The following is a 12944-nucleotide window of genomic DNA, read 5'->3' on the forward strand; positions in this document are numbered from 1 at the left end:
CATGAACCAGTGGATGGAAGCTCTCTCTCTCTCTCTCTCTCTCTCTCTCTCTCTGCCTCTCCTTCTCTATGTAACTCTTTCAAGTAAATAAATAAATCTTTAAAAATAAATCTGTAATGCTTTTGCTTGCTTTGGTGAAGAAGTAACTGGCACCATTTAGGAAGATTACCTGAGGAAGCTGCTAACAACTGGAGATGGGTTTATAGATGAGGAGGTGGACAGGTGCACAAAGAAGCACTAATTGACAAAAAAAGTGAATTTCAACTACGTTGAACTGAACTTCAAATGCCAGCCAACATTTCTTGTTGCCACTTCAGAAATTTCTGGCATTTTTCCCTATAGCCTATTGCATATGCCTTACCTTTACAGCTTTCATCGTTTTCACTGTATTTCTCCTTAGCCATTTTGGCACATGTACATTTATACTCAAACTAGCAATGGATTTTTCTCATTTTCAGAATACAAAATAGGGTAGATTTACCAGTCCCTCCCCGCAGTAAATTAAGTATACAGAGTCAATATATTTTTTAGAGAAAATTGCTTAGCCTTCTTCTAAATCATAATTAAACTTCATTAATAAATTTAAAAGTCTTTCCTACATAAATTGCTAGTATGGAAAGAATTTAGGTTCAAATAATTAAGACAAATCTTTGGTAAATAATATTATGCTAATTTTTGGTGTAAAAAGAAAAATCCCAGTTAAGTCCTTTCTCTGTTAAGTGTAAAATACAAGTATACTTTATTTTAATTGGTCTTTTCCATTAAATTTCTTAAATTTATACAACTTTACTGATTAAAATAAGCTAACATTAACATCGAGTTTAAGATTAAAAACCAAAGTTTTCAACAATCATCCGATAACTTACATGAATTACATTTCATAGTGCATTGACTAATTTCCATTATCTATAGGGAATTTAAAACTTTGTACTTAGTTGAGCTAATTAGTGGCTGCTTCTTGAGTGCCTGGATGTGTCCCGGCCTTATTTTAAGCTCATCCAGTTTTTGCTTGTTTTACTATGCCACGCCTGAGTCAGAACTACAAAGCGCTCATTCTGTTAGCTGTCAACAAAGTGTGAAAAGACATGGCGGCTGGGACAGTTGGGTTCTGTGGAGAGTGAGCCTTGCTGGTTTCCTTCAGGGCCTGAGTGCAATCGTTCACCTCCTTGAGGAGGGGATGGATGTTCCGAGAGGGGCAGTTAGAGCCAGGCTGAGGAGGAAACCTTGGCGGATAGACAAACATCAGCTAGCAGAGACCACAGGGAGAGCACTCGCACACCCCACCACCACCAGCAAACACACATGAGCCCCCTTTCGGCGTGCTGACGCCACTTCCGGCCACTTCCGTTCCTTCCGGCCGGCGCCCCGCCTTCCGGAAGTACACGTCATCGTTCTCGCTTCCTGGTAACTAAGGCGATGAGAGGGCTTTCCCACGGAAGCGAGCGGATGTCATCTTGTGTGAGGGCGAACCCCCGGGGCGTGCTGGCTAGTAGCGACGAGGGTGCGGGTCTGGGAGGCGCCGGGGTTCTCTGAGGCAGAAACGTTTCGGGGTGGATGTGGAGAAACGTGTTGTGAGAAACTATCTTTGAAGTGGAGGCGTGATCGTCTTGCCCGGGTCCAAGATGACGGCGTGGCGTCTCTAACCGTGTCGCTTCCGCTCGGTCGTGCGGAAACCGCTCTTTGATTGGCCAGCGGACGGCGCCGTGGCGTGACGCGCAGGGGCGCCGGCCAATCCGTTGAGAGCTGAGCTGGACTTGGAAGTGGGAGCGAGAGCCCGGCTTTTCCAGCTGTGGACGGCGGTGGCCAGGTGAGTTGTAATCCTAGGTGACGGAGAGCGGAGGACGCGGTCGCGAGTTCTACCGGGAGCCTAGTGGTTTGCTCCTGGGATGGGGCCTCTTTCTGGCAAGCAGAGAAATAGATTACTCAGGAGGAAATTGATAACCCGGAGTCGGCTGAGAGTGACGCTCCCGGGCCAGGCCGGGCAGCCAGAGGACCGGTATTGGGGTCCTGAGCATTCAGGATTGGGGGTGAGGCAGTCATCCCTTTTAGTTGAGCAACCTAGCTGAAAGGACTTTTGCTTTGGGATAGAGAACTAGAACCCAGATCTTCGGGCTCCCTGCGAGGTTAAACCTCACTGAATTCTGTCTACGGATGGTCTCACTATGTCCTGAAATGTTAGGCAGCTGGGAGTGGCTCCGGTGTTTTTTTTTTTTTTTTTTTTTCTTGCGGATCCTCTAACGGTATCTTCCCAGGCCTTTCATTCCTTCAGCGGTTCGTTCATTCGGCTGGTAACTTCTTCCTATACACTTGCCCTTTGGGGAATTTGGTGTAAGCCCAGACCCGGCTCCCTAGGAAAATGCACATTGATTCACAGATTGATTCACAGTTGTCCGAGCAACGTCAGAGGACTCGTGTCCCCCCCCCCCCCCCCGAAGTCCTCCGTGGTTCATACGGCCAAGGTCAAAAATCTGTGCTTTGGAGGAGATAGGTCAAGAAGCGGTGTGAAATCAGGAGAGCAGGTGACAATAGGTAGACATCTGGGGACTTGAGGTAGAACCCACTCCTTTTTTTTTTTTTTTTTTTTAAAGAAAGATTTATTCATTTATGTGAAGGACAGAGTTACAGAGAGGTAAAGAGAGAGAGAGGTCTTCCATCTGCTGGTTCACTCCCCAGATGGCTGCAACAGCTGAACCGGAGCCTATCCGAAGCCAGGAGCCAGCAGTTTTTTCCGATCTCCCACATAAGTTCAGGGGCCCAGGGACCTGAACCAGCCTCTGCTGGTGGAGCAGCGGGGAATTGAACCGGCACACTTATGGGATGCTGGCACTGCAGGCGGCAGCTTTACTTGCTATGCCACAGCGGCCCCACAGGCTCTTTAACTTGTTCTGCTTTTCTTGAAGGGCTTGTTCCCCTGAACCCCACTTCCTGAGGTGTATGGTGCCCAGTATTTCAGACGTGTGACCATGGCGTGTATTAAACACCGCATGAAGCTGGGATTGCTGGGGTTGAAGCGTAATCTGCAGTACTGTTTCACTGCCCAGATTCAGGCCCGAGCACCTGCGACTGTGGTGCAGGTCCCGATGAGGCTCAGCAGAACGGCATTTGGCCTTGGTTGTTTCTGTTAACTCCAAGTGGAACTACTTCAGCTCGGAACTGGTTCCCATTGTGAACTGGACTGGCCAATCAGTAACTCATTCTTCACAGTTAACCAAGCTGGAGAGGAGAAAGGCCCCAAAACAACATCACTTGAAATGTAACATTTAATAATGTATTTAATTTCATTAAAGAAGGAAGGGTTGGGTTGTGAAACAGTGTCTGAGACTGGCCCTTGGGCAAGGGTCCAGATCGGCTTGACTGAGATGACGTGGGGTCCCTGAGGAGGATTCCAGTGGATGTTTTGACTGGGTGCAGCTTAGAGATAATCAGATGGTGGTGAACCTCCTCCCTCGTTTGTGTGATTTTTTTTAAGTGCTAGAGGGGGGAGAGTTGAGAAAGAATCCATCAGCTGGGAGTCAACTGACTTTTGAGGCCAGTGGGAAGGTAGGAGTAAAGAGGGGAGTGTTGAGGCAGGAAGCGTCACAGCTTTGGGGTCAGAGAGAAGGTAGGTAATGTCATCCATCCGCAGCAACAGATTCTTCCAGACCAACGTCCAAACAGAGTCAGATGACCATCTTTGAAATTTCAGATGAGAGTGTTACACTCAATTAAAGCTGTATCTTCAGTTTCCTTTCAGACTATGGCAACGTATCTGGAGTTCATTCAGCAGAACGAAGAGCGGGATGGCGTGCGTTTCAGCTGGAATGTGTGGCCCTCCAGCCGCTTGGAGGCCACGAGGATGGTTGTTCCTCTGGCTTGTCTCCTCACACCTTTGAAAGAACGGCCCGACCTGCCCCCTGTACAGTATGAGCCTGTGCTCTGTAGCAGACCGACTTGCAAAGCTGTTCTCAATCCTCTTTGGTATGGATTCTTTTAAACATTGGTAAAAATATTGAATACGATAAATTACCACGTTTATGTGATTCTGATAAATGACATTCATTTTGGGCAAGGTGTCAGATTTGAGATGAGTAGTAGATGGTGAGGTTCTTAGGGGATGAATGCTGGTAGAAATCTACCTGGCCTAATACCCCAGATAAAATTGGAATCTTGGCCGGCACCGTGGCTCACTAGGCTAATCCTCTGCCTGCAGCGCCGGCACACCGTGGGTTCTAGTCCCGGTTGGGGCGCCGGATTCTGTCCTGGTTGCTCCTCTTCCAGGCCAGCTCTCTGCTGTGGCCAGGGAGTGCAGTGGAGGATGGCCCAAGTGCTTGGGCCCTGCACCCACATGGGAGACCAGGAGGAAGCACCTGGCTCCTGGCTTCAGATCGGCGCACTGCGCCTGCCACAACATACTGGCTGTAGCGGCCAGGGGGTGAACCAACGGCAAAAGGAAGTCCTTTCTCTCTGTCTCTCTCTCTCACTGTCCACTCCGCCTGTCCAAAAAAAAAAAAAATTGGAATCTTATAGGAATTAAGTGAAGGTAGAGAAAAGAGGTTTGTCATTCACTTTTTTTTTTTTTGCCAATTATTAACTTAACTGTAGATGTTATTGGTGCCTTTTAAAGTATTTTTCAAAAAACTTTGAGAGCTTTAGAACATTTTCTCATACTTTACCTGGTATGATGAAGATATGTAGCTGGACGCAGTCGTAGGCAGAAGAAATTTTAGCTGTGAGTGATTTTGTTAAAGTAGTTTTCTTTGTAACTGAAGAGTAGCCTATGATATTTCTCTGAGAAGTGGGTGCTATTTTAACTGTTAAACAGGTGGGAAATGTATAATTTCTGTTTGAGGGGACATTTTTCACTTTCTTCTTATTTAATGCACCCATATATAAGAATGCTGCTGTTGTGTTTTTAAAAAATCATTACCCCTGTTTTTTAAATTTTTTAAACATTGAAAGGAGAGAAAAGCAACTGAAGCACTATTTAGAATGAATTGTAGGAGGTGGTAAATGTAGAAGCAAGACTGCCCTACATTTCTTCAAGTACAATGGACATTTGGTAATGTCACATAGCTGGACAGTAAAATTATTAGGGAAAAAATCATGAAAATAATGTTAATAGGCAAAGAGAAATAGCCTATAATTTATATAAATCATGAAATTTAAAAAATTTTCTAGGATCTTAGGAAAATGAAAGGGGTCCGCTGATTCTTCATTGTAGCTTTTTAAAGGACATTTTCTGGTGTGGTTAATAGCCAAAATTCTAACTGCAGCCAGCAGTTTTGTTTATGCATACACATAGAAACGTGTTTATGTGCTTTACTGACCTTGAAATTTATATTTGAATGCTTTCTACCTTAAAAATGAATAGGGCTGGGTGTTTGGCAGTTTGGCCTAGCAGTTAAAATGCTCATGACCCATACGGGACTGCTTGGATTCAGTACTAGCTTCCTGATAATGTGGACTCTGGGAGGCCACCATCGTGCCTCAGCTGATTAGATTCCTGCTACCAACATGGGACATCCGGGTTGAGTTCCTGGTTCCCGGCTTTGCCCCCGCCCTGGCCATTGTGGGCATTTGGGGGATGAACCACTGGATGGGAACTCTGTGTCTCTCTGTCTCTCTCCCTCTCCAATAAATATAAAGTACCTAGTTGTGATATTTATTTTTTCTTACAGTCAGGTTGATTATCGAGCAAAACTTTGGGCCTGTAATTTCTGTTTCCAAAGAAACCAGGTATGTGAATTATTTTTAAAAATGTTGTATGTTGCATTTTTAGTTGTGAAAAAAGTGGGGTTGAATTTGTGTCTACATTGGTAGTCAGCAATTTCTGCTGAACTCAAAGTGATAGCTTTTGTTTAGCAGAATACTGAGCGTTGAGCATTTGTGATTTTTCTGTTGATGGTTCCATTATTTGAGTCCTTGTCATTTGCTGTGGAGGAAATGTGGAGTTCTCTTTCCTTGCAAGCTGCTAAAGACAGGAAATCTGTTACCGTAATAATAGACCAGTAGCCCATATTTCACTTAATTTCAGTGTATTTGAAATGGATAGTGTACATTACTAAATTCTTATTTTCTGATCTTTTGGGATTCAAGTGTCAGTATTGCTTCTTCTGATTTAAAAAAAAACTTTTAAACTACCAAACTAGAAGGAGCTCACAAATCACGAGAGACCGCTCTTTAAAATTTCCTGTGCCTATGATGGAAAATGTTCTAAGACAGAGTTGTTGCACAACTCTGTGTGTTTACCAGTAGTCATTGAATTACACACTTAAAATGAGTGAATTTTATGGTATGTAAACTATGCCTCAATAAAGCTGTTAGAAAAAAATCTTGCCCATCCTATTGTACATTGTCCCAATAGTACCTAAGGTATTCATAACCTGCATTTATTTATTCATTTATTTGATAATTATAATTAATCTCATTCCCAGATATGACACATAGCCAGTGATGACATAAGCAGTGTACAGTTGTTGACTAACTAGGTGTTCAGAAACTAAGTAGGTTCCATTCACTATGTATCTCCTTGAGAGATTCAGAATTCTATACAATTTGGGGCAGTATTTAGCCTAGCAGTTCAGATGCCTGTGTTGCGTTGGAGGACCTGGATTTGCGCCCCAGCTCTTGATCCTGACTCCTGCTCCCTGCCAGCACAGACCCTGGGAGGCACCAGTGATGCCTGAAGTAGCTGGGTTCCTGCCACTCACAGGGGAGACCTAGACTGTGTTCCGGCCCTCAGCTTCAGCCTTGGTCATAGTGGACATTTGGGGACTGATGCTGCTAATGGGAGTTCTCTGTCTCTGCCTCTCAGATTAAAAAAAAAAAAAAAAGGTATATATAATACCCTGTTATGTGCAGAATTGATGTTGTCTGTGTTTCAATAATTTGTCATGAAAATTCTCAAGCAGGATGGTGATTATAAGCCAGGACGCTGTAGCCGGACTGCCTGGGTTTCACTCAGATCTGTCACTTCCTGTGTGGCTTTGGGCAAGTCACTTCATCTCCTGTTCTAGTCTTTAAGATTAGAATGATAGTAATATACCTGCTTCATGGGGTTGTTAGAATTAAACTGAACTGATGAATGTGCAGGATTTAGGACAGTGCTTGACACATTGTAAGCACCACGTACATGGTATAATGATGCTTACCTGAGATCGCCACCTGCCAGTTGACAGGCATGCTCTGCAGTCTGTGTGTTGCAGGCAGGCACGGTCATTTGTAATCCTCTCAGCTGGGCCTTGCAGAGGTGAGCCTCTCAATGAGTGTGGAGCCAGGAGGAGAGGGGCGGCTCCCTGGAGGAGTCAGAGCAGTCTTAGTCGCCTCTCCGCTTCTGTACAGACAACTGAGTGGGTGAACAGGGCCTCTCCAGGTTGCTGGGATGTGGCCAGTGTGGCTGGGCTGACCTCTGGGTTCTCCTACACTATTTTTTTTATAGTGGGAGACTGTGGGGTATTGCAGCCAATAGAAAGTCAAGGCCAGTTTGGGGACAGAGGTCTTGCTGTCGTGCTGAGATACCCTTTCTAGCCACTGGCCCTTTAGAATTGCCTGTCAGCTTCCCAGCAGGATTTGTATGTGGTTATCCTGAGGTGATTGTCCTAGAGTGAACACCTGCTAAACTTGGTGAGCTGCACCTAAACTTTGTGTGTGGGTGTGTGTGTTAATTATTTGTTAAAATCACAGATACAAAGCGGGGGTGGTGTAGGGGGAGACAGAGAGATCTTCCATCCCTTGGTTTCACTCTCTATATGGTCTCAACGGCCAGTGCTGGGCCAGGCTGAAGCCAGGAGCTTCTTCCAGGCCTCCCATGTGGGTAGCAGGGTCTTAAGCATCTGGGGCATTCTCTGCTGCTTTTCCCAGGCCATCAGCAGGGAGGGAATTGGATCAGAAGTGGAACAGCCAGGACATGAACCAGTGCCCATATGGGATGCTGGTGTTGCAGGCTGCATCTTTACCTGCTACACCACAACCCCAGCCCCTAAACTTGATATTTAACATAAAGCTAGGGGTAGGCATTTGGCACAGTGGTGAAGCCACTGTTGGGATGCCTGCATCCCATTTTGGAGCACATGGGTTCCACTCCTAATTCTTCTGTCCATTCCAATATCCTGCCAATATGCACCATGACAGCAGGTGACGGTTCAAGTAGTTGGGCCCCTGCCACCCATGTTGGAGACCTGGATAAAGTTCCTGGCTCCTGGCTTCCGCTTGGCCCAACCCTGGCTGTTGTTGCCATTTGGAGAGTGAACCAGTGAATGGGGGCTCTCTGTCTGTCCATCTGTATGTCTGTCTCTTTGCCATTCAAATAAATTAAATAAATAAATAATAGGCTCAATTGTGCTCTAATATAAAACATCTGGAAGAAATTACACCAAGATGTTATCAGTGGCTGTTTCTAGGTCACAGGATTTGCTTTTTTTCCTTCTTTTTTATATTTTCCTAAATTTGCCAGGTTTCCTACCCGAACATGTATTACTTTATTGGTAGCCAAAATAAGAAAGAAAATAAAGATGTTAGCCTGTGCACAAATCTCAGTCTTTAATTTGTAGGACAAAGTTAGGAAATGGTTTTTAATAGTGTTTTTAAACATTTGGAAATTACAACGTAACTTGAAGCTGCCTTAAAAAATAAAGATTTTTTTAAAGTTTCAAAATGATGTAAGACAGTTACAAGTTTTAAATCATGATTTTTCAATTTTTATGAATGTTTTGTATTTTGTTAAAAATTTATTTTACTTAATTGAAAGGTAGAGTTTTGGCAAGAGAGGGAGAATGGAAAGGAGAGAGAGAAATTGAACTTCTGTCCTCTGGTTCACTCTCCAGATGGTTGTGATAGCTGGGACAGGCTAGGCCAAAGCCAGGAGCCTGGAGCTCCTTCTGGGTCTCCCACATGGGTGGCAGGGGCCCAAGCACTTGGACCATCTTCTTTTGCCTTCGCAGATGCATTATTGAGGAACTAGAGCAGAAACAGAGCAGTTGTGACTTGAACTGGTGGTCTGATATGGGATATTGTCATTGCATGTAGTGGCTTAACCCACTTGTGCCACAGTGCTGGCCCCATTGTTTTATATTTTGTGATTTCAAAATTAATATATGGTCATTAGCCATTTTCATAAATGGAAAATAAAAAGTATAGTGTAAGTATCTTTCAGCTGTAACAAAACAACACTTGGTTTTCTTTTCAGTTCCCTCCAGCTTACACAGGCATATCTGAGGTGAATCAGCCTGCTGAGCTGATGCCCCAGTTTTCTACAATTGAGTACGTGGTGCAGGTAACTTCTTGAGTTTCTCTGAAAACCCTGTTTTTCATGTGTCTTAGCTGCCCAGGGGATTTAAAGCCAGTAGGGCAGCTGGATCCTACACATTAGATTATGGTGTGTGTGCACACACCGGCAGTCTCCTCCTTGATTTTGCCCTTACCCATTTACGTTTGTTTCATAACCCGGCGGCCAGAGTACATCTAAGAAATGCGTATCACGTTACTTATCTGTTCAGAAGCCTTCAGTGGTGAAAAGAGCTCGTCTTTTGGCCCAGAGTAGAAGACTTTTCAAAGCCCTGTGTGCCACCTCTCTGACCTCAGTTCTGCTGGGGTCCTTGTTCAGCCGGCTGGGCCTCCAGCACGCCAGGAACACTGTAGCCCGACAGCCTGTGCTCTTCCCTCAGGCTGCAACTGTCTCTGTGTGTGGCTCCCTCCTTGCTTTTATGTTACTTTCTTAATGAGGCTGCCTGGCCCCTCTCAATCCTTGAACCTGTCCCCTGCCTGCACTCCTGGCTTTCACAGCCCCCCTTAATCTCTGCCTTCCAGAAAGTTTGCTCCATGAGGCAGGCAGGGACCTTTGTTCTTTCTGTTCACTGATGTACCTGGGTCCTGGAAGCATGCCCAGTACATAGTGGGTATTCCAAAATGTTGAATAAATTGTTGGGAATAGTTTTTAAGTATAATTTGTTACAAAAAACAAATCTTAGTCATCCAATGAAATAAATAAATGGAGGTTTGTGTAGATGTCCTTATCCCCTGACAGTAAATGTAGATGAAGACTTGGTATTTTAACACTCAGTCAAAAAAGAGCTAGTCACGTGTATCTGAATACTGATCATTTTGCTGTTCTCTTTTCCAAAAGCGAGGTCCCCAGACCCCTCTGATCTTTCTCTATGTGGTCGACACATGCTTGGAAGAAGATGACCTTCAGGCACTCAAAGAGTCCCTGCAGATGTCCCTAAGTCTCCTTCCTCCAGATGCCCTGGTGGGGCTCATCACTTTTGGGAGGATGGTGCAGGTGCACGAGCTAAGCTGTGAAGGAATCTCCAAAAGTTACGTCTTCCGAGGGACCAAGGATTTAACTGCAAAACAAATACAGGTTTGTGTCTCACTTGTACAGAAGCAAAGATGTTTCTTAGAAGTGAATTAGTTGTTCACTCTTAATGGTATGGGAAATGAGTCTTTTTGTTTCTGTTTTCTTTAGGATATGCTGGGCCTGACCAAGTCAGCCATGCCCATGCAGCAACCAAGACCTGCTCAAGCCCAGGAGCACTCTTTTATTTCAAGCAGGTGAGACACAGTGTCACACACACGCCATAATGGGTGTGCAGGATAGTCCAAGGGAGTCAGGAAGGACCCTATTAGAACTTTATTCTCCTGTTAAAGAAAATTCAGCTTAACTGGTATTTAACATTTTGTCAAAAAGGTGTGGACACCACCTTACTCAGTCATTCTCCTCCTCTTAGACTTATGGTTGTTGCCCTTTCTAATCCTTATGTAAAACTGAAAAACTTGAAAAGACTTTTTTTTTTTTTTAAGGGAAAGAGTTTATTGGGGGAAACCTGACAGACTGGAGGGAAGGGGTGAAGAAGGAAAAGAGGAAGAGGAGAGTGTAAGAGAGACAGACAAAGAGCGAAAAGACTTCTTATTGAATGCACACAAATAAGATACTCACTTCATTCAGGCTACTGAGTGAATGGGCGATGGTAGTGGCCAGCAAATTCAATAAAATGCATCACCTGCAGGCTGGGCTGAACTTCTTCCTCTGGGAAGAAACTAGAACATTTCTCTCTGTGTTACTCCTCAGGCTGAAGAGAAACAAAGTAAACCTTTGCAGTGGTGCAGCTTGGCCACATCAGTGGACCTTCCATGTACCGAATTCCATTAGATGGGTCCTTAGCATCCCTTTGCTGCTTAACACTTAGTTAAACTCATTTATTCTCTTTAAACTGTTATTTTTCCTTGCCTCATATGTGATTGCTAAATATTAGACTTTATATTCCCTAGTAAAATTTCCTTGAGTTGTTTTGTGTGTGTAGTTAGAGATGACCTTAAAGAAGAAAATGACAGTTGTTTTTCCTACTCTGAGTAATTGTTTGAAGAGCAGTAACTAGGAGCCCCCTGAAGTTGAAGACCAGAGTGCTTTGTTAAGCCAGGACTGATGTTTCTCTTCAAAATTTGCAGATTTCTGCAGCCCATTCACAAGATTGACATGACCCTCACTGATCTTCTGGGAGAGCTGCAGAGAGACCCGTGGCCAGTAACTCAGGGGAAGAGACCCTTGCGCTCCACCGGGGTTGCGCTGTCCATTGCTGTTGGCTTGTTGGAGGTAATTCACAATTCACTGGGAAATTTGTCCTCAGAAATTTTATTTGTTGGCTTTGCTTGAAAACCAGTTGTGACGTAAATCAACCAGATGCCCATGTTAATGTAAGTCATTATTGCTATCCACATGGAAGGAATCCCTGGATGTCTGAGAGTACCAGAAGCTTTCAGGAAAAGCGTAGGGGCATTAGAGCAATGGGAAGTGCTCGCCGTAAGTTAATACCAGTGTGCAGAACCCTCAGGCTGGTGCTGCCCCTCGGCAGCATCCTCTGTGTTGATGTGCAGCTGCATCTGGTCGGGGCAGCTGGAAAGACTCAGTCTTTGGAACGTTTCTGTTGGAGGTTGAACCACACTTGGAGGTGGGCGTATACCTCTGAAATGCTGCTGCTTCCTATTCCAGGGCACATTTCCTAACACCGGAGCCCGGATCATGCTGTTCACAGGCGGTCCTCCCACCCAAGGGCCTGGCATGGTCGTTGGCGATGAACTAAAGGTTCCTATTCGTTCCTGGCATGACATTGAGAAAGATAATGCGCGTTTCATGAAGAAGGCAACCAAGGTAGGTACTCATGGGCGCGGGCTATAATGGGAGTAGCCCTGTGCCGGCTTTGGGCTGCTCTGGAGTGACAGCTACTGTGCTGAGACCCCCACATCACGGTCAGCAAGGCCCTCTTCCTGAGACTGTTTCCACGTCTTGGCTGCTGTTAGACTACTTCTACTGTCAGACCTTCGTCACAGCAGATGACCTCAAAGTGTTTTATAACTGGAAACTCAATCTTTATTTTCCCTGTGTGTTTTTAAGAAAACGATATATAAAAAAGATAAAAAAAAGAATAAAAATAATAAAATAAAATAAAAATAATATAATAAAAAAGAAAAAATACTATATAAAAGTAAATAAAATAACAAAAAATAAAAAATATAAAAAAGAAACTAAAAGATAAATAAACAAAAAATAAATTAAAAAATTTAAAAAAGAAAAATTAAAATAAAAATAAAAAACAAATAAATATAAAAAAGAAAAAAAGATTAAAAAAGCATATAAAAAATAAAAAAAAACAAAAACAGAAAAAAAGAAAAATGTATAAAAAATAAAAATAGAAAAATAAAAAATAAAAAAGTAAAAATAAATAATAGATAATTAAAATAAATATATATAAAAGAAAAAACTAATAAAAAATAAAAAACCTAAAAAATAAAAAATATAAAAATGCAAAATAAAGAAAATATAATAAAAAATAAAAAAGTAATAAAGAAAAATAGAAAAAATAAATAAAAATAAAATTAATAAAAAGATTAAAATAAAGAACTTGAAACAAATACAGAAAAAAACAAAAATAATAAAAAAAATAAAAAAAAAGATCTCCATTCCTATGTCCTTT

At 43.3% G+C, this 12944-nt stretch overlaps 1 protein-coding gene across 4 annotated transcripts in view; it reads left to right on the plus strand.

Annotated features, from left to right (window-relative positions):
• The first annotated feature begins 1745 nt into the window (after positions 1 to 1745).
• Positions 1746 to 12944, plus strand: part of SEC23B (SEC23 homolog B, COPII component) — a 39485-nt gene continuing 28286 nt past the window's right edge. For 2 of the 4 annotated variants that reach the window (XR_016216685.1, XM_008256345.5), the window contains exons 1-8: positions 1746 to 1807; positions 3723 to 3957; positions 5658 to 5715; positions 9164 to 9250; positions 10100 to 10336; positions 10442 to 10527; positions 11422 to 11566; positions 11963 to 12121. Coding sequence is in view for 2 of the 4 variants with exons in the window: in XM_008256345.5 (XP_008254567.1) it covers positions 3737 to 3957; positions 5658 to 5715; positions 9164 to 9250; positions 10100 to 10336; positions 10442 to 10527; positions 11422 to 11566; positions 11963 to 12121 (993 nt within the window). In the remaining 2 variants the exon portion in view is untranslated. The remainder of the gene's footprint in view (positions 1808 to 3722; positions 3958 to 5657; positions 5716 to 9163; positions 9251 to 10099; positions 10337 to 10441; positions 10528 to 11421; positions 11567 to 11962; positions 12122 to 12944) is intronic. The other 2 variants (XR_016216686.1, XM_002710951.6) reach the window with 1 other exon arrangement.

The sequence above is a fragment of the Oryctolagus cuniculus genome, chromosome 11 (genome assembly GCF_051225735.1).
Source record: "Oryctolagus cuniculus isolate XC-2025 breed Fujian yellow rabbit chromosome 11, ASM5122573v1, whole genome shotgun sequence".
In the NCBI taxonomy this organism is placed as follows: domain Eukaryota; kingdom Metazoa; phylum Chordata; class Mammalia; order Lagomorpha; family Leporidae; genus Oryctolagus; species Oryctolagus cuniculus.